General features: G+C 38.2%; 1 protein-coding gene across 1 annotated transcript in view; it reads right to left on the reverse strand.

Annotated features, from left to right (window-relative positions):
- Window positions 1-6,063: 6,063 nt before the first annotated feature.
- Window positions 6,064-21,524, reverse strand: part of LACTB2 (lactamase beta 2) — a 33,281-nt gene continuing 17,820 nt past the window's right edge. Inside the window, exons 3-7 of the mRNA XM_036264093.1 lie at window positions 20,346-20,472; window positions 12,890-13,068; window positions 10,525-10,673; window positions 6,879-6,960; window positions 6,064-6,235 (exon numbers count right to left, since the gene is read on the reverse strand). Coding sequence (XP_036119986.1) covers window positions 6,192-6,235; window positions 6,879-6,960; window positions 10,525-10,673; window positions 12,890-13,068; window positions 20,346-20,472 — 581 coding nt within the window. The 3' untranslated portion in view covers window positions 6,064-6,191. The remainder of the gene's footprint in view (window positions 6,236-6,878; window positions 6,961-10,524; window positions 10,674-12,889; window positions 13,069-20,345; window positions 20,473-21,524) is intronic.

The following is a 21,524-nucleotide window of genomic DNA, read 5'->3' on the forward strand; positions in this document are numbered from 1 at the left end:
CCAGCATCTGTTAGGTTGCTTATCTCCATTTCGCTTAGCTCTTTTCCTAGAGATTTATTCTGTTCTTTCATTTGGGACCTGTTTCTTTGTCTCATTTTGGCTTCCTCCTGGTGTTTGTTTCTATGTATTACGTAACGGGAGGTATGGGGCTAGTTGAGACCAGATGCTGCTCGTTTGAAAGAATTTAGGAAAACCTGAAGCAGGATCCAAGACAGGCCAATCCTAAGGTTAAGCAACTGGCAACAGTTGGGTGGGCCTGAAAGTTGGGTGGGGCGGGGCCTCAGGGAGTCAGCAGGGCGGGGCTACCAGTGTGAACCAGGTTTCTGGAGTCCCAGATATGGCGGCTGTGTGTTGCTCCAGGGAAGGGCTCACCAAAGGAACAAAGGCCTCTGAGAGCACGTCTGTCCCGAAGAAAGCCCTCTCTCCAATGCCAAACAGCTCAGTTCTTCCCTGTATGTCTCTGGTGCCCCTCGAGCTGCCTCGCCTCCAAGCTTAGAGGGAGTGAGTCCGATATGTCCATGTGTGGGCCCTTTAAGAGTAGCTGCCTGGGGCTCCAGCAGCGTCGGCCTCCCTGAGCCTCGGTTCCCGCTGGTTTTTCCAGCCAGAAGTTATGGGGATTCTCTTCCTGGCACTGGAACCCTGAGCGGGGTGCCTGGTGTGGGACGGGGACCCCTCAGTCCTCAGGGGGGACCTTCCCAGCCGAGGTAGCCTCCTGATTTTTATTCGCCACACGTGGGTGTGGGACCAATCCTTCAGCCTCCGCCCCTCGCGCCTCCGCCCCTCCTACCAGTCTCCATGTGGCTGCTGCTTTAATTCCGTAGTTGTAGGACTTTCATTTAGCTTGATTTCAGGTGGTTTTAAATGATGGTTGTTCTGTAGTTTAGTTGTAACTTTGATGTGGTTGTGGGAGGACGTGATACTGTTTTACCTACGCCGCCATCTTGACCAGAAGTCTCCATAATTATTTTCTTCATTGCATAGCTTTTGCTTTTTTTTTTTTTTTTTTTTTTTTAATCCTCACCCGAGGACATTTTTTCCATTTTTTGTTCAGGTAGAGTGGGAGGGAGAGAGAGGAACAGAGAGAGAGAGAGAAACATCGATGTGAAAGGAACACATCGAGTGGCTGCCACCCGCACAACCGACCAGGGCCGGGGACAAACTGCAACCGAGGTACGTGCCCTTAGCGGGAACCGAACCCGGGTCTCTCAGGACCGTAGGCCGACGCTCTAACCGCTGAGCCAAACCGGCCAGGGCTAGCTTTTGCTTTTTGGAATCAATAACTGCCTCATTTCTTCCCACCAGTATAATTTTCTATTAAATGATTATTGTTTCAATTGCTCAGCTAGAGTTGTTGTATGACCACCAGCAGTACCCCCCCTCACCCCCCAATGCTCAAACATAGCAGGTGATCTCCGTTCCAGTTCCCACCCTGGAGATCTCTCACTGAAGCCCCCACTTCCTCCTGCTTTGGGTACACCTTTGTCTGAGATGTTCCTTTTGACATTTTTCTGTTGGTTTTACTATTTTAATAATGTGCCTTCCTCTTTCTTGTTTATCTGGAGTACATTATCCAGCAATTCCATAAAGAGAAAATAGGGGGATAAGACTGATAATGATGAGTTTTTCTGCTCCAACAATGCCTGGAAAATTGGTAGCAAGTTTCATTCTGATCCATTGCTCTGGTAAGCACAGAGACACTTGCAAAGGAGGGGACACTGATGTATAGTACTGGCAGAATAAAGAAACAATTGCACTTGAAAGTTTTCCCTCATTTTCTCCAGGGTTCTAGCTTTCCTACTACTAGCCAACTTTACTTTTTCTTGAAGTGACAATCTGGAGGTATAAAAATACTCCCAGATAACTGAAAAGTCTGGTGGAAACACTCAGAAATGGTTCCAGCTGCACAGAGTTGGCCCAGTCACTCTGTGAGCTACTGCAGAGAATTCTGTTTTATATACATTGGAAAGAAAGGAAAAGCTATTCAGTGAGGAATTAATATCAGTGGATAGTCTTCCTGTGATACTCTGCTTCATTTAAGAACAGACCTCACCCACTCTGGCCACATGGGAAGGCATGTGATCAAAGATGGGCCAAATACAGCACCTCATGTTTTCTTGATCCCAGGACTGAGTTAGTATAAATCATTGAGTGCCTTCCCTAGGATTTTCTAAACCAAAGCTGGAAGAACAAGCTTTCCTTACTGGTTATGGAGTGGATAGAATATGTACCCCGAGTTGCCCATAGCTGTGTCCTCTGCCATGTGAAGAAGCCATAGTGCTTGGGGTCTCTACTCCAAAAGAAAATTGAAGTGAGAGGTTTGGGGTCGTACTGATGGGATCCAAATCCTTGTTCCTGTTCAAGCCTGGCTCCAACCTCATCCTTCTCACATTGGTTACATGTGCCAACCAATGTCCCCCTTTGCTTAAGCTAGTTGAAACTGTCTGTCACCTGCAACAAATACATCCTATCTCTTTAGCTCCATATATTGAAGTGCCTACTAGGTATCTCCCTCTGGATGCTCCTTGGTACTCCAGACTCCTATCTGTAGTGCAGTGTATCTTTCCGCCCTTCCCTGCTCTACCGACCCTAGTTCCTGTGTATTTTCTCATCTTCATCATCTAGTAAACATCTGCCCAACTGTGTAAGCCAGAAATCTATAACTCTACCAAGACTTCCCCCTACCTGATCCCCAACCTTCAAGATCTAATCAGTTTCTAAGTGCTATTCCTTTCCTAGAATATTTCTCATATCTGTAACCCTGTCTTCTACCTTTGAGACCCCCCTCTGCTTCTTCCTTTTCTTTCCTCACTGTAAAGGCCAAATCTCAGAATGCTTATCTGCCCACTGACTCTGTTGAACGGGGTCCCCTCCTAAGTTTCCTATGATCCTTCTGGTCCCAAATGATTAATTACACCAATCAGGTCCTCTCCTATGAGGATATCTGAATCTGAGACACACAGAGGACTACTTGGTTGTTACAAAACAGAAGCTGAAGATATACATGAAGACAGAGGTGATGACAAGAATGCAGAAACTGTTGTGTAAACAGAAAATGGGTAAGTGGAAGCTATGAGTAATCCAAACCTACTCAGTATATTGAATGGAGGACAAAGTAATGGCTGGAGTAATAGAAAGAAAAAGAGAAATGAAATCACCATAATGGTTGGGAACAAACTCTTGCTGTTGAGGAGTCAACAAAATGATTCCTGAAAATTATGCGTGTACTCCATCCATCCTGTGTGAAACATGGCTGGGTGTCAATACATTGGTTCCTGTGAGATTTCTGTGTTCCCATGAGATTCTTCTTATTCCTAAGACTTCAACCCATGAACACTATATAGCCTAGCCACATACATTACTTTCCCAACCATCTGATGCTCTGCCACATCTGTTTATGTGCATATACTGTTCCACTGGAACAATTATTCTCACCTCCCAAATATCCCTAACTTCTTCACCTGGCTACCACTTACTCATCTTTTAAGACTGAGCACAGGCTCCTCTAAGCAGCTTTCCACAACCCAACCAGGTTAGATACTACTCTAAACTTATTGGCACTGCATATTGTAATTGTGTGCTCCCACAACTAGAATAGGAGTTTAGTTTGAGAGCAGAGATGTGGTTTTGTTCCCCCTTTTATTTATTTATTTATCCTCATCCGAGGACATTTTTCCATTTTTTTTACAGATAGAGTGGGAGGGAGAGAGAGGAAGAGAGAGAGAGGGAAACATTGATGTGAAAGGGACACATTGAGTGGCTGCCACCCGCACGACCAACCAGGGCCAGGGACAAACTGCAACCGAGGTACGTGCCCTTAGCGGGAACCGAACCCGGGTCTCTCCGGACCGCAGGCGGACACTCTAACCGCTGAGCCAAACTGGCCAGGGCTTGTTCCCCCTTTTAAACTCCATGCCTGACCCAGTACCCAGCACGAAGTGGATACTTAATGAATGCCATTTTTTTGTTTAAACTCAGTTGCTTAGACACTTTCAATAACCAATATGTTTGATAGCCTTCTGTTATCACCCCTTTTAATAGATCCACTTGCAGCATGAAGTGTGCCATGGTACTTAAAAAAGACAATGATATGGAATCATGGCTTTGTGCACGAGATTTCCTCAGTTCAGAATGCCCTTCTCATCCCTGTCCCCTAACTCCCTCCAGGAATGGAAGCAGGAAGACCAGAGCTAAGGGTTACTGCAGTGGTTCAGGAAAGAGACGATGATGGCCTGGAGTAAGGAGTGTTGGTAGAGTAAGAGGTAGTGATAAATTCTAGAGTACTTGGTGAAGAATTGGGTATGAGATGAGGGAGGGGGCATAACAAAAATGACTATTAGGTTTTCTAGTTTGATAGGGAAGATTGGAGAAACAAGTTGAGGCAATTAAACATTCATATAATCATATTTTTTGTCTAGATTTTGCTGATATGTACTATACTTAAGGGGTAGGAATACTGTTTTTTTTTTTTTTTTCTTTTTTGGTGCTAGTGTTGAGGAGGATATTTACAGTTATTTTTAAATTTTCCATTTTAAACATTTTAAGCGTATGATTCAGTGGCATTAAGTACATCACACTGTTGTATGTACAATCATGACCACCATCTATATCTAGAATTTTTTTCATCCAAACTGAAATTCCTTACCTACTAAACAATAATTTCCCATCTCTCCCTTCCCCCCACCCCTGGCATTCACCATTCTACTCTCCAACTACTCTGAGTACCTCATAAATGTGGAATCATATAGTATTTCTCCTGTTGTGACTGGCTTATGATAATGTCTCCAAGTTTCTTCCATGTTGTAGTATGTGTGAGAATTTTCTTGCTTTTTAAGGCTCAATACTATTCTAATGTAGATATATATAACATTTTATTTACCCACTCACCCTTGGAAACTTGGGTTGCTTCCACCCTTTGCCAATTGTTAATAATGCTGCCATGAACCTGGCTGTACAAATATCTGCTCAAGTCCTTGCTTTCAATTATTTTGAGTTTATACCCAGAAATGGATCATATGGCAGTTCTGTGTTTAATTTTTTGAGGAACCACTATAGAAGCCACACCGTTTTACATTCCAACGAGAAATGTACAAGAGTTCCAATTTCTCAATATCCTCCCTAACACTTGTTATTTTCTGTTTGTTTTTGTTTTTTAATAACAGCCATCCTAAAGGGCATGAAGTGGTACCTCACTGTGGTTTTAATATACATTTCCCTGATCATTAGTGCAACTCTTCATGTGTTGATTGGCCATTTGTATATCTTCTTTGGAGAAGTTTCTATTCAAGTGCTTTGCCCATTTTTGAATTGGGTTGCTTCTTTTTGTTGTTTTCACAATTATTTTGCAATATGGAAAATAATGGTTTCAGGAACACAACAGGTCTCTAGGGCATGAGAGTAAGTTCTTAGAATAGTATGAAAATGCTAGGGTCTTGGGGAAAAGGGCAGAAAGAGGGGGGGATGTCAAAGAAAGTTAAAAAAAATTCAAGTCTGATCTTTAGGGAAGAGTACAGAAAGTATATTCTCAGGATTCTGAGCTCATTTTAGTAAAGCAGTTTGGTAACCTTATGGGTTAAATAAGCATTGGTGGGTTACTCTGAGAACATAACCACTAATTAAGAACATTTCTTATATAAAAAATGCCTGTTTTATAATCCTCTAATTTAAAAAATGGTATATAATTCACATATAAGCTGATGACTATTTTTGTACTAAAACCTAAACTTGGAAAGTTGGTTGTACTCATGAATTATAGAAATAATTATTTATTATATAATGACTTTAACTGGGAATATATTTTTTAATTACCAAAAGTTGATGTGCATGAATCATTTGTGAAACACCATGATGAGAAAATAAACATGATAGAGAGCTATAGCAGTAATATATAATAATGATATAATCGACAGAAGCATAAAAACAAAGCTATTATCTGTAGATACAGACAAGGGTTGCAAAAAAGGAAGGACTGCATAGAAATCTGTGCTGTTACTGAAGCAGCTAGAAAAAACAGCATTATTGTTTGTTGTAAGACCTAGGTTAGATAAATATTCTATCTTATAGATATAAAATGTAATTTATATATTTATTTTTAACGTTATACACTCTATAATCTCTGTAAATAATTAACAGTTAAGAAAACATACCATTCTCTAAAAATAAAGCAAAACAACACAACTTTTACTAATCTGAAACTAAAGACGAGCTCTCCATTTCTTGTCAGGGTCCGTGTTGCTAACTGTGGAAAGAAAATTAGAGAATAAAATTTTAACAGCAGACAAGCGAATTCTCTGGATTTTAAGTTATATTCTAGTTAAAAAAAATTCACTCCAAAAATAATTTTGTTGCTCAATATAAAGTTGGTATTTTTTGTTTTGTATATTTAAAAACATTGCCGAAGCTTCTACACAAAATTCAAGCTTTGAATCTGTTGATTTTAAGGATTAAACTTCTATAAAGATTCTTAATTTGACAAATTAACCTAACACTAGTAAACAATTGTAGAATTACTGCTTTACTATCTTTGAGTTTACTACCTTTAGTACTGCTAAACTTTTTAGCTGTTCCCACATCTTCTGCATATAAAATTCTTTGTGGTCTTGTGGTCTGGGAGAAAAGCTATTTTCTACTACACGCCTTGGATTGTCATTCTGGTGGGTGAGGACTGGAACCCTGAATCGAGATTCTAATTCCCATGGGAGTGTTTGGTTTCCACTTGTGGTCCACTGGCCTTTCTCTAGTGACCCTTCCTAGTGCCTATCTTTCCAACTTCTAATGATATTCAAAGGAGGATTCTGATGGGCATTACTTTTCCTAAAGGAAACTAGTTCATTTGTTAAAAAAAATTTTAGTGCTGGCATTAAATTTGGAAGTATACTTACATATCATTCCTTCTTTTTCTAATTTTTTCAAATGAAGCGAGAGATTATGTTCAGCCATTTTATGTAAATACTCAGGAGTAGTCTAAAATATAATGAGAGTGAAAGAAAACATTTCTTTTTTAAAAAAAGGACAAAGTTAATTTTTTCAAAACCTAAAAAATGCAACAAAAGAAAATTTTAATTTAAATTCATTTAAAAATTTTTATTTTTTTAATTGTTGACACTATTACAGATGTCCCCAATTCAATTCATTTTTATATAGTAATAGTCAAAACAATTTCAGCTTGTACGTGTCTTGCTTTAGGCATCATATTCTTATTTATATTCTTATAGATAAAATAGACTATAAGCTCCATAAAGATAATAGTACGTTTTTTTTGTGTGTGTGTTTTTTTTTATCCTCACCCGAGGACATTTTTCCATTTTTTTTGTTCAGATAGAGCGGGAGGGAGAGAGAGGAAGAGAGAGAGAGAGAAACATCGACGTGAAGGGACACATCGAGTGGCTGCCACCCGCACGACCAACCAGGGCTGGGGACAAACTGCAACCGAGGTACGTGCCCTTAGCGGGAACCGAACCTGGGTCTCTCTGTACCGCAGGCCGACGCTCCAACCGCTGAGCCAAACCGGCCAGGGCAATAGTACGTTTTTTAAAAAATTTTTTTTTATTTATTTTTTTGTTACAGATATTTTACCTTTTTTACCCCATTGGCACCCCCCTCCCCACAATAGTACATTTTGTTCACTACTAAATACCCAGCGCTTAGCAAAATAGCACATAGTAGGAACAAAATATTTTACGAATGGATGAATAAATAAATGTAAAAATTATTCTAGATAGCTTTGATGATGCTACAGACATTGGCCCTATGGTTTATTTATTAGGTTATATGAAAATAACTTTTCACATTTCCCTTGATTATTCTACCTCTTTTATCATTTAGTTTCATCATGGATACTCTTCTTTGGACTTCTCTTAAACACTAATGTGTACAGTGTGTTGTATCATTGACTCTCTTCTCTTTTTACTCAACCAACTTGCCACAGCAATATCACAAATTAATAATCCCCAAATGTAAACCTCCAACCCCAAACTCTCCCTTAAGCTCCAGTACCATTTACTATCTCCACCAGTGTAATCTTCTAGATCGCATTATGTGACTCCCCTTCCTGAGACCTTGAATAGTTGATCATTCCCAGGTTATGGGCTAAAGCTCAACATTGTTAGCATGGCAATCAATTAAGGCTTCCCATGACCTGATCATGCCTGCCTTTCCTAACTCATTCCCTGGGACTCTCTTCCTGACCATCCACATATGCATTCATATGTGGTTTCTCCATGGGATTTCAAACACATGCAATGCTCTTTTATTACTCCCAGTGTTTGACCACATCTCCCTTCTGTTTAGATCCAATGAAATGATTTAAGTTTCCAAAGCTTTTCCAGACAAGCCTCATTATCCTGTATCTTCATCAGGTAGAATTGATCCCTCTTCCTTTATGGCCTGACATACTGTGCATTGGCCTTGGAGGAAGCCTGGTATGACACAAACAAGATTTGAGTATCTGACATCTGACATTTGAGCATGACATTTTCTAGTTGTCTGTCCTTGAAAAAGTTGCTTAGCTTATACTTTCGAAGTCAGTTTTTTAACCTATTAAACTGGAATAATTGTATCTTTATGCAGTGAAAATTTGAGGTATTTGAATTAAGTACCTCAAATTACATTTGTAAATGTAAAGCATTTAAGTACAGTGTCTAGCACATAAAATTGTGCAAAAAAATGGAAGTTATTGTGACAGTATTACAAGTACATGGTGTAACTTTTTTGTAATGAGTACACTTTCCCTTTCCACTGATACAAGTATGTGTTGAACATGAACTGAGTCCTTTGAGGGCAGGGATCTGTAGTGATCTTTGTATCTCTATACTATTAGCTCAGTATGTGGCACATGAAAGACAGTTGATAAATGTTTGTTGAATGAATAAATCCCTCTGTAGTACTTGATGCCATTCTATATTCAACAGGTACTTCACACATAAACACAGTGAATACACAACTGAACACAATTCTGAATGCAAAGGAATATTATTTTAGGTATGGGCAGATGCTTGATGACTCATCTGTGAGGGTTATCAGAGATCTGTCTCTACTTAGGATAGAAAAAAATCCCAGTATACCAATGAATAGTGTCGAGTGGCTCTACTCTAGTATTATGAAGAAATGAACTCTTTCACAGAACTTAAATATTTACATTACCCTTTTGCCAATGGCACTTTAAAAAAAAATCATTAGCTATTTTAACCCTTCATTCCCCTCCTTTCTCTCTCTCTCTCTTTCTTTTTTTTTTAATCACCCTTCTCTTTTAAAACAAAGCACACTGCCCTGGCTGGTTTGTCTCAGGGGCTGGAACGTTGGCCCACAGACCAGAGAGTCCCGGGTTCGGTTCTCGCTAAGGGCACCTACCTTGGTTGCGCTTTGTCCCCGGCCCCGGTGGGGTCGTGTGGGTGGCGACCAGTCAATGTGTCTCTCTCACATCGATGTTTCTCTCTCTCTTCCCCATCTCTCCCTCCTGCTCTATGTTTAAAAACAAAAACAAACAAACAAACAAAACTAAAACAAAGCACACTGAGAATGATCTGTTTTCTCATAACTTGGGTATACAGGATATTAAGGACCCTTACCAGCTGTAATTGGCCCCACGTAACTTTTCAAGCTCATCTTTAGGTACACTCTCATGTATCTTTTGGCTGTATAGGTTGTGGTAGTGGGAGAGTTTAAACCCAGGTAATCTAATACTTCTAAGCTATACTGCCGACACAGCAGTTATCTAATAAACATTCGCTGAAAAACTGGACTATACTGATAGACTGCCACATAGTGCTGTCATATAGTGATGTGCTCAGAGGCCATTGTAGTGAGAGGTTCTCTCTATACACTAAATTTCTCTACTCATGTTCTTCACATGCACTTTATCCATCATCAGGCATCGCTGCTGCACCTTACTGCGCTTGTCCTAGTATCTGTCTCCAGCAGACTGCCTCTCCTCACTTGCTATGGCCTAGGACACCAGATAATCAAGATGGCTAGAACAATACATAAGTCACTACAAAACTTCATCATCAAGCTGCTGGAAACGGTTTCTCCTACAGAATGAAGAATATGGTTTAATGATGGCTCAGAATGGTTATTTTTGTTCTCTGGGCAAGGTTTTGTTTAACTTCTATGTTCTATAAAGTTGAGGTTGCTGGTCTTGAATATATGCAAGTAGCATTACTTATAAAATTAACCCTTACTCTCTTTTGGGAGGTGACTAGGATTATTATGGCTATAGTTTATTACATAGATTCTTTTTTTTATCCTCACCCGAGGACATTTTCCATTTTTGTTCAGATAGAGTGGAGAGAGAGAGAGAGAGAGAGAAAGAAACATCAACGTGAAAGTGACACATCGAGTGGTTGCCACCTGCACAACCCGACCAGGGCCAAGGACAAACTGCAACCGAGGCATGTGACCCTAGTGGGAAACCCGGATCTCTCTGGACCACAGGCCGACACTCTAACTGCGTAGCCAAACTGGCCAGAGCTAAAATAGATTATTTTAATAAAATTGTGGCTATATATAAATAAGATAAAGAAAAATTACCTTGTAAATAATTTTTACAAGATCCATTGCTGTAAATGATTTATCAAAATTGTCACGAAATATTTTAAGTATTTGCTCTTCTCGAATGTTTCTGTGAGAAATGTATTGTTGAATTTTAGCTTCAGCATTATGGATTACGGGACCATGTCCTGAATTAGAGTAATAAAAAATTATTTCAACAAGATTAAAATATTAAGTATAACTGAAGTTAATTCATCCTATTTAAAAATAATCCATATGATGTATTGAAACAGCATACTAAATACACAACAAATAAGAGTTACTTGGAAAACTATACAGATATGAGACTTAAAAATTATGTACAATGCCAAAAATCATTAGATAATCATATCAAAATGTATATAAAATTTTATTATGTACATTAAAAAGGATAAAAATATAGCAATAACAGGAATCACAACAGTAATGATAGGTAATATTTACAGAGTACTTATTATTTGCCAGGCACTGTTCTAAATGCTATATATTATTCTTACAAGAATCCCAAGAGGTAGGTACTATTATTATCCTTTTTTCATAGCAGAAACTGAGGCATAAGGAGGGTAAATAACTTGCCCATAGTTACACAGCTAAAGAGTGGAGCTGGGATTCTGACCCAGGAGCTTTTAACCAGTCTAGTCTATTACCACTGTGCTACACTTACTTATAAAAGACTGAAAAGGGGAATGTAAAAGTAGCTTCATGTAAGTAACCAAGAGCTATTAGAAATTCACAGGAACCACAGTAGAACTTTAAGAACCTATCTTGTAGCCCTGGCCAGTTTGCTTCAGTGGTTAGAGCGTCTGGCCCTCAGACTGAAGGGTCTCCGGTTTGATTCCCAGTCAAGGTCATATACATGGATTATAGGTTTGATCCCCAGTTGGGGTTGTGTGGGAGGCAACCAATCAATGTGTCTCTCTCACATGGATGTTTCTCTTTCTCTCCCCCTCCTTCCCTTGCACTCTACCTAAAATCAATGGAAAAGTATCCTCGGGCGAGGGTTAACAACAACAAAAAACAAAAAACAAAAACAAAAACAATAAAGACCTTATATATAGGCTTGTAATTCAGAAATGTTGACAACCCAGATAAAATTATATTGAAATTTACATGCTCTTTTGCTCAGTGCAAATTAATATATTACACAAGTCAGCCAGAAGGATGTTTAAAATATTTGAGGACAAAATACACAGAAGTAGGCTAACCCATTATCATGGGTTTTCAAAGCCCATGAGCAGGGGCTTTGGTTAGAATACCAACCATCATTTACTAGCTGTCTGGCCGTGAAAATCTCTGAACTGTTTCTTCAGCTGTACAATGAAGACACTGCTACCTTCTTCAGTGGGTTTTAGTGAGAACAACAGCTAGCTGGAAAGGTCCCTGCATGTACCTGATGGGGAGCAGGCTTTAATATATGGTAGCTATGGCTACAGGACATAATTTTCATATAAGCTCCTGCTGTGTTAATAAGGCAGTTCACTGGATTCACTAAAGGTAACACACTAAGGGCCTCTGCTAGGCAGCCTCTTATTAGCTTTGCTTGAATACAAGTGCATCAAACGGCTCTTCTCTTTGCTTTAAAAATAGCTGTCAGCTTCCATTCCTTTTATGTCATAATATTAATCCAAATGCCCAGGGTATGTTTCCCACTCCCTCAGTAGTAGAAACTCATGAGAGAATATGAGGGTATTGAAGACACTGTATTTGCAGATCTTTCCATGGCTCTTTGTTTAGGAATAAGTTAGAAGGACTTAAAAATTAAGTGCCCTAGTCTCTTTTCTTTTCTGGACCCTATTATTGGGTCCTGTATATTTCTTAGCTTTCAGAATGGAGGGGAAATTCGTACTGCAGAGCAGTACAGTGATAGCTGAGATACTAACAACAGGTTTCTTTTCCTGGAGAATCAAAATAAATGATTTTACAGTTCATATGGAAGCTACTGATATTTCAATTGTGTGAATTTAAATAACTAAAATTCAGAGGTCAAATGTTACCCATGGTTACATGGCTAAAATGAGGTCCACTACAGAAATCAAGTTAATAAAACTGAAGATAGCTTATGGAAGGAAAATCTTTTCTTGTTTCAATGTAAGTTATTTCCCTTGTTTAACAGTTCTATAATTGCTGTTTAGATGTTAAAACTATCCCTTATATGTTTATAAGAAGTTAATATAAATCTTGGCCCTTTTAAAAATTGCATGGCTAGACAGGACTTATGGGTATAATTTAAAGAAGTAGTTTATATGTCTGTCTTCAAGGCCGAAAACACACACACACACACACACACACACACACACACACACACACAATAATTCTTTCTCATCATCTGACACAAATGGTTTACCAGATTTAAAAAATTACCTACCTGGATATATCATATCAGCTTTGATTTTCAATAACTTTTTTAGAGAATTCATATAATCATAGAGGTCTTCAAAGACAGTTGTTCCTTCCCCTAGGATGCAATCTCCAGAAAAGAGAGCATTTTCCTCCTCTAAAAGTAGAGCCATATGATCATCAGTGTGGCCAGGGGTGTATATAACTCTGAAAGAAGAAATACAAACAATTATGGACTCTTAAGCTTAGAAGAAATTTTGAGAAGCAAATTACTCTTTATCCTTACCCCTGGATAAGACACAAATAAATAATGTCAGCGAATTAAAAAGCTTCCTTTTCTCTTGTCACGCACTGAAACTTATCACCAGAAATTTTCTCCTTCAACCAAATCAAATTTCTCACTCTGAAGTATAAGTTTAATACTTTTCCCACTTTTTAAAATTTTATAATAAATACTGATTACAACAAATTTGGAAAACAGAAAAGGAAAGTACCTAAAAGTAGATAAAAATCACCAATCTTTCTACTACAGACAGTGCTTTTATTTTTTAGGAACATATATATTTTTTCAATTTTCTTTGCATGTCAGGAAGAATATTTTTCCATTTATCTTCAGATAGAGTGGGAGAGAGAGAGGGAGGAAGGGAGGGAGAGAGCGAGAGAGTGAAACTTCGATGTGAGGGGGACACATTGATTGGTTGCCTCTTTCATGACCCTGACCAGGGCTGGGATCAAACAGCAACTGAGGTACATGCCCTTGACTGGAATTGAATCTGCAACTCTTTGGTCCACAGGTGATGCTCTAACTGCTGAGCCAAACCGGCCAGGGCAGGAAGTACATTTGACAATACACTTTATGGCAAGACTATAAGAAAAAGCACTTTCATATGTTGCTGGAGGGTAAGCAAAATGGCACAGTCCATATAGAGGGAAATATGGCATTTTCTAACAAAATAGCATCCTTTGACCCATCAAACCCAATGCTAGAAATTTACTCCCAAAAATATACCTTCACAAATACAAAATAATTTATTCATTACATTATTTGTAATAACAAAACATTAGGAACAACCCAATGCCAAGTCATAGGTCACTCTGGATAAATTATGGTATATCTACACAATGAAACACTATACAGTCATCAAAAAGAATGAGGAAGATCTCTATGGACTGATATGGAGTAATTTGTAGGATATACTGTCAAGTGATAAAAAGCAAAGCACCAAAGAGTGTTCATAGTATGCTGTTTTATATATGAAAGATGGGGAAATAAAAACATAAATGTATATATTTCCTTATTTTTGCAAAATAGAAAGTCAGGAAGGATAAATAAAAAACTGATAAATACAGCTGCCCATAGAGGGTAGGCATGTAGGGTGTAGGGAATAGAGGTGCAATCAAGACTTCTCTAATTAGAACAACCTTTTTTAGTGGTTTTAACTTTCATTCTATGTAAATATTTCGTATATTCAAAACATAAATAGAAAGGAAAAATCCTTAATATTCAATATAGAAAGAAGTAAATCTTATTGTACTTTGGATAGATAACATAGTCACAGTAAAAAACTGAATTGATTCAAATAAGTTTTATTTATTTATTTTTAAAAATTTTCTTTATTGATTTTAGAGAGAGATGAAGGGAGAGGGAGAGAAAGATAGAAACACCAATGAGAGAGAACACTGACAGGCTGCTTCCTGCCATCCTACCCAGTGGGCATGTGCCCTGACCAGGAATTGAACTGGCGACCTCCTGGTGCATGGGCCAACACTCAACCACTGAGCTGTACTGGCCGGGCTCAAATACGTTTTAAATATAATACTAAGCCTGTACATTCTTAATGGAATATATCTTAAGATCAAAAGAATTGCAAAGATATCTTGAACTTAATAGGTTTAACGTTAGCAGTGTTACTAGTTATTGTTTCTGAAACTATTTTGTGTGTATTATATGCTAGTATAAACAAGTAAATAAATCAATGTCAAGAACCAAGTTTTTCACTGTGGGATAAGGAAAAAAAAAAAATGGAATCAGGGAATTAAATTTCGGGTTGTTTCTTATTTGAATCGAGGAATAATGAATTCACAATTTTTTTTTCTAGCTCTGTCTATAAAAAGGCCCAGATGTGCTGATACTCTAGCAGTAATGAGCACACCTCACACTCAGTTCTTTGTTTCTAAATACCATTTCCCTCAGAGAAACCAGGGTTTCTTTGTTTTGTTTTTTTTTTATCCTCACCCGAGGACATTTTTGCATTTATCTTCAGATAGAGCGGGAGGGAGAGAGGAAGGAAGAGAGAGAAACATTGATGTGAGAGAGACCCATTGAGTGGTTGCCACCCACACGACCCCAACCGGGGCTGGGGACAAACTGCAACCGAGGTACGTGCCCTTAGCAGGGACCAAACCTGGGACTCTCTGGTCTGCAGACTGACGCTCTAACCGCTGAGCCAAACCGGCCAGGGCGAAACCAGGGTTTCTTAAAGACATGCTGGCTCCAGGTCTGAGGCAGGGAAAGTAAATTGTGGTATTAGACATCCTGTGTCAGACAGCAAGAAGATACTGAAAGATTAGGGGGCCATATCAAAAGGACAAGGAAGCCCTGAATAAAAAAACAAAAAAAGTCTGTAGTTACACTCAAAAAAGAGGAAGGGGCAATCTCTTCCTTAAGAAGAATGTAAGCAAATAAAGAAAAAACAAAACCAAAAAGAAAGTAGAAGAAATAGAATAAGAAAAGTCACAATTGTGCCACCTTCAATATATTAATTAAGGCAAGTATCATAAATAGACGCTAAAACCAATAGATAAAAGATTGCTGGGAAGCAGGACATTCACAGAAATAAGTTAAAGTTATTTGCATTAAGCTAAACTCACCGGACCATATTACAAATAAGCAAAATGAAGCTCCACTAAAAAGGGGTGTAAATGTCATTAGCAACTAACTAAAGGCTCAGTATTTTCACTAAATAACTCTACCAACTACTTAACCTATCCCAGAGCATAGAAAAAAGAGAAAAAACTTATGAATCCCAAACCTGACATAGGTTGAACAAAAAGAAAACTACTTCCTGATCTCACTAATGAATGCTGTTATAAAAAAATCTTAACTAAAATATTAACAAATAGAATCCAAAAGCATATTTAAAAATACCATTGAGAGCAAATACAATTTATTTAAAAAATGTCAGGGTGTTTCAGTTTTATGAGATGACTGCACTTCATAATAAAGCTATGGAGAAAATGAGTAAGTTCATCTCCTAGACACTGCAAAGACATTTGACAAAATTCAACTTGTAGAGAACAGTATTTAAGAAAACTGAAATGACTAAACTTAGAAGTTTCTTGTTTGCCAAAAAATTCAGTAAGTCCTCAATGCTAAATATTGTAACTGGAAAGCCTTTGTAAAGAATTCATTAAAAACATAAGAGATATAAGGTATAAGAATATGAGATACTTGTGTAATGAGAACAATTATTTTTGAGAGGCATTAAGAACTGATTTTAGGAACTATTTTACGTTTATGGTTTCCAAGTATATGCTTCATATATGTCAAATGATTACTGTATTTAGTAATGGTGAGGTGTTAGAAATCATCTCTTTTGTGATTAAACCTGCTGCAACCAGTTAGTGAAAATATTCCGTGTTATATAAAAATAATCGCAGGAGACATATTTCCAGCAACTATAAAAATATGTGGTATGGGTGTCTATCTTATCTTATGGACAATCTTATGAAGTCACACATATAATGTGTTTACAAATGGAACCACAATCTTTTGTTCTTTTTAATCTACATAAACTCACTTGGAGGACCATTCTTCCAGGGTCTGCAAACTGTCTTATCCGTCAAGGAGCTTGTAATGCCTCCTTAATTATTCCCTTCCCACTCCCCATGCCAGACTCACTAATGGTTTCCTTTGATATTTTCTAGGCTGAAGGCAAAGATTTCTTAAATTAGGAGATCAGAACTTCCAATCCTCCAGTCACCTGGGTGGCTAATGCTTTAATTTGCATAAAAACTGTGTTAAAATTCACTTCACGTAGGCGGGAGGAGACAAGGAAATGACATCAGAGGTGCTCTGCTAAAGATCAGAGGAACTGCAGCTGTGCCTCCCATTCATCAGGTAGAGCATTCATCTAGTTCTCCGCTTCTGTGACACAGACTTCGTAAGAGTGGCTCTCTCAGAACATTCAGAACAGTCAGCAAAAGCTGTCAGATTAACTTTGAGAACTTAAATTTAGTTCACTAGAAAATTCCCGAGGGTTACATCCAGAATCCTTACTGAGAACCTTGCTAACTTTCTGTTGTTTACTAATGGGTTCTTGGTGAGTATTATCTCTATTCCTATTGTTTTTTTTTTTCTTTTCAAGATTGGCATGTAGACAAGATCAACTGGACATCAAAAATTTGGATTAAGTAAATTTTAACCTTCTGTTTATGGAACTTTTGTGTAAGAATGAGTCTTCATGTTAACATTTAACACAATTGAGGATTTACTGACTATAAAAATGGAAACTACATCAACAGTAAATTAAATGTTTTATTCAGATTTTAGCATAATTGGAATTTACATATTGAGAAAAGATTTACTGTCATTTAAAAAAGTGTTTTTTTTAATTCTTTGTGTTAGTTTTCCCCTCAAATCTTAAAATAGATTCCCATATTAACAATTAGAATGCAGTAAAACAAAAATTAAATGGAATTCACATTAATATTGAGATCCTTGGCATCAATTCACTCCATGAAACAAGACAGTGTTCAACTGAGGGGGTGGGGCAGTGACAGGAAGCAAGTACGTGGGTGGCTCTAGGGCACTGCTGCTGTTTCTAATCTGCAAACTGCTCATATGGTTTGTTCAGTTTGTAACAATTCCCCACCTTGCACACTGATGACATGTACACTTTTCTGTTTGTATGCTTTAAAAGCTTAAAATATGTGGTCTGTTTACGGCAGATGGGTGGTAGGTAGTTAACTTCCAAAGCCTGAATAGTCTTTATCTGCATGTTAGGTATGGATCTAATATCCATGCTTCTGTGATAACTGATAAACTAGTCCTGATAAACCTCTGAGACAGAAGACTGGAACCACTTCCTATCTCCAGCCCCTTCTTTCACTTGGTATGTGATGGAGGACATTCAGTATTGCCAAGAATACTTTTTAATTTTTTTTATCTTCACCCGAGGGCGTTTTTGCATTTATCTTCAGATAGAGCAGGAGGAAGGAAGACAGAAAGAAAAACATCGATGTGAGAGAGACACATTGACTGGCTGCCACCGATACGACCCCAACTGGGTCTGGGGACAAACTGCAACTAAGGTACGTGCCCTTAGTGGGAACTGAACCCGGGTCTCTCTGGTCTATGGGCCGACGCTCTAACCACTGAGCAACCGGCCAGGACAAGAATACTTTTTGAAGAAGTAGTAATATAACATTTGATTCTCTGTGATATCAGCAGCAAATTATACAAGATACTATCATACTCTGAACAATAGCATTTTAAGAAAACTGCCCAGCAATTAGTTGGTTTATAAATTAAATTTTGTAAATCACTGGCATAGTGGAAAAGAGGACGCTGTTTCGAAAGGGGGCACAGACACCCATTACTTCATTTCCTCTCTCATTTATTTGTTCATCTACTTGCCTCTTAAGATGTAGACATTTATTACATGTAGGATAAATGTTCACTGCCAGGGACTGAGGATATGAAGATGAATCTGGTATCTGCCTGTGTCAGAGGATGGCTATCTTATCATCAAACCTATTTCCTCTTTGCCTGGGTACGAAGTTAAAGAGTATTTTCCAGCCTCCCCACAGTCAGGAGTGGCACATGACTGAATTGATAGGCAATGCAACAGAAGGCCTGGTCCATGAACACCTCCCACATAAGCCTCCTTCCATGCTCATTCTCCACTCACTGTACTGATTGTGGTGAGTATGGCAACTCTGAAAGCCAAGTATTGAGGTCGGAATAATCCACAAGGATCTTGAAACATTACATGCATGAGGGTCATTTGCTCATTTGCTGATCAGGAATAGGAACCATTTTTGGACTTAATGTGACTGAGAAGTAAACTTACTTAATGTTTGAGCTATTATACATTTGTGGTGTGGTTTGCTACAGTAACTGACATTAACTATTATGTATTGTAAACCCAGGGAACTGATTACCTTTTGAAGAGATACCTATTTACACACCAAAATTTTTTTTATAATTTAGTAAGTGTTGTAATAAAAAAATGAAAATTATATAAAGGTTGGAGGAGGAAGCAGTTAATTCTGCCCAGAGGGTTCTTGAAGTAATATGTAAACTGAGGTTTGAAGAACAGATGGATAATCATTTATCAGGGGGACAAGGTTGGGGGAAGGGGTGAGACCTAGCAAAGGGGAGGGTATGAGCAAAGGCATGAACAGATAGAATGTGCTCAGGAGTATTTGGACATGGCTAATTGTGTTTGCGAGGGGGAGTGGTAGGAGCTAAGACCAGAAAAGTGGTTTGGGGCCAGGCTGCGGTAAGGAGAATAAACATTATCTTGTATGCAGTGAGAATTATTCAAGCTTTCATGTGACAGAGCATACTAAGGGTAGCTTGGAAAGGGGAGAGCCTGGAGACAGGAATATTACCAAGAAGTAGTGGTAGTGGACATGAAGAAAGAAAGACAGCAGTAACAAATATTTTTTAGCTAAAAACTAACGTGATTAGCCCTGGCCAGTGTGGCTCAGTTGGCTGGGTGTCGTCCCATTCTCTAAAAGGTTGCCAGTTTGATTCCCGGTCAGGGCACGTGCCCAGATTTCAGGCTTGATCCCAGCTAGGGGGTGTGCAGGAGGAAGCTGATTGATGTTTAGCTCTCATATCTATGTTTCTCTCTCTCTCTCTAAAAAACATCAATAAAAAAAAACCCTAACATGATTAGATGTGGTGGGCAGGGGGAGGGAAAGTGATAAAGGTGAAAAGGAGTTAGCTTCTATCACAGAAGACAAAATAAAATCTTAAGCACTAACAGAAGTAGATGTTCTGAAATCAGCAAGCCAGGATAGATGGTGGGGGGGAGAGAGGAGAATCATAATTAGTTCAGTTCTACAATTACTGAGTTAGAAACACAAATAGGTCATAGGGGATTATAGGCCTGGCCTAAAATATATGGGTATGGGTCATCTTTTGGAAGTGAGAATATGAGAAAGCCCTGAATTTCCTAGCAGAAAATTCTAATCTATTTTTTAATTTAAATTTTATTCATTAAAAATGATAATCATATTATTCAAACAAATAATTATAAAAAAGTAGATAGACGGAGAAGTCTCTTTTTCCCTGTTTCTCAAGCAACCCATTTTCTCTTCCCAGCATAACCAATGTAATCAGATCTCTTATATCCTTCTTCATTCATACAAGCAAATATTCAGGAGACTTCCTTTGCCCTCCTTTTACAACACGTATACATAGACTACTCCCACCCCCTACCACCTTCCCAGGCCAAAGGTAATTTACGTACCTTAGGGTGGCACCCTCAGTCTTAACCACGTCTCCATCTTCCAGATAAACATATTGTTGTGTTCCATCTTCTATAATTTCTTCTCTCTGAGGAGTCCGTGGGAGTTTTTTAATGCAATATGGAGTGCCTAGTGACAAAACATGTAAAATATTTAAGTCACACTGTAATGATAATTCAGCCTTTTAAGAGTCCAAGTTTCATAGAACACTTGTGAATAGCTGCAAAAAGTATTAACATTAAGAGACAACAGAAAATGGGATGAATTATAGCAGCATATCTCTAGGATGGTAACTATTTCTTCTATCCCAAGAAAAGAGCTTTTTACTCTCTAATGTCCTTCTAAGTCTACATAAAAGCCTTTGTGTTTTTCTGGTCAGTTCTATTTTATACAATAGTTTCAAAGTTCTTCATGATCTCATCAGCTAGCTTTGACATCAAGATCAGTGTTGAAGAGGGAGTAATACAGAAAGCAGGAACTTTTCCCTGTCTAGGTGCCTAACATAACAAAAGAAGTCCTGCCCTGGCTAGTTTGGTGCAGTGGTTAGAGCACTGGCCTGCAGAACAAAGAGTCTTGGGTTCAATTCTGGTCTGGTATGTGGGTTGCGGTTCAGTTTTTGGTCCTGGTTGGGGTCATGACGGAGGCAACCAGTCGATGGGTCTCTCTCATGGCAATGTTTCTCTCCCTCCCTCCCTTCCACTCTATCTGAAGATAAATGGAAAAATATCCTTGGGTAAGGATTAAAAAAAAAAGTCCTGGCATCATGGCAGTAGTTAATAATAAAGGGATGATACATATATATAAATATTATATATAAATATAATATAAAGGAATGCTGAAAGAAAGCCCCAAACCCAGGGCTAAGATATTAAAACATTATAATAAATGTAACCCATATTACCTATCAATACAAAGAAAATTAATTAATCAATCAATAGCTGATTGCCAATTATTTAGCCAGTATAATGAATACATGTACCATGACATCAAAGTGCTTAACAATGGTCATAGTTGGAGAAATAAAATTTACAAACACAAAATGATTAAAGAACTATATTCAGTACCATTTAATGAATACTAAGTTGACAATTCAGCTAGTAAAAGCAAAATGAGTAGAGGGAAAGTAGAAATAATTAGGAAAGGATTCATAAATATAATAGGCCTTGAGGTGTGGCTTACAG

The sequence above is a fragment of the Molossus molossus genome, unplaced genomic scaffold (genome assembly GCF_014108415.1).
Source record: "Molossus molossus isolate mMolMol1 unplaced genomic scaffold, mMolMol1.p scaffold_m16_p_16, whole genome shotgun sequence".
Taxonomy (NCBI): Eukaryota; Metazoa; Chordata; class Mammalia; order Chiroptera; family Molossidae; genus Molossus; species Molossus molossus.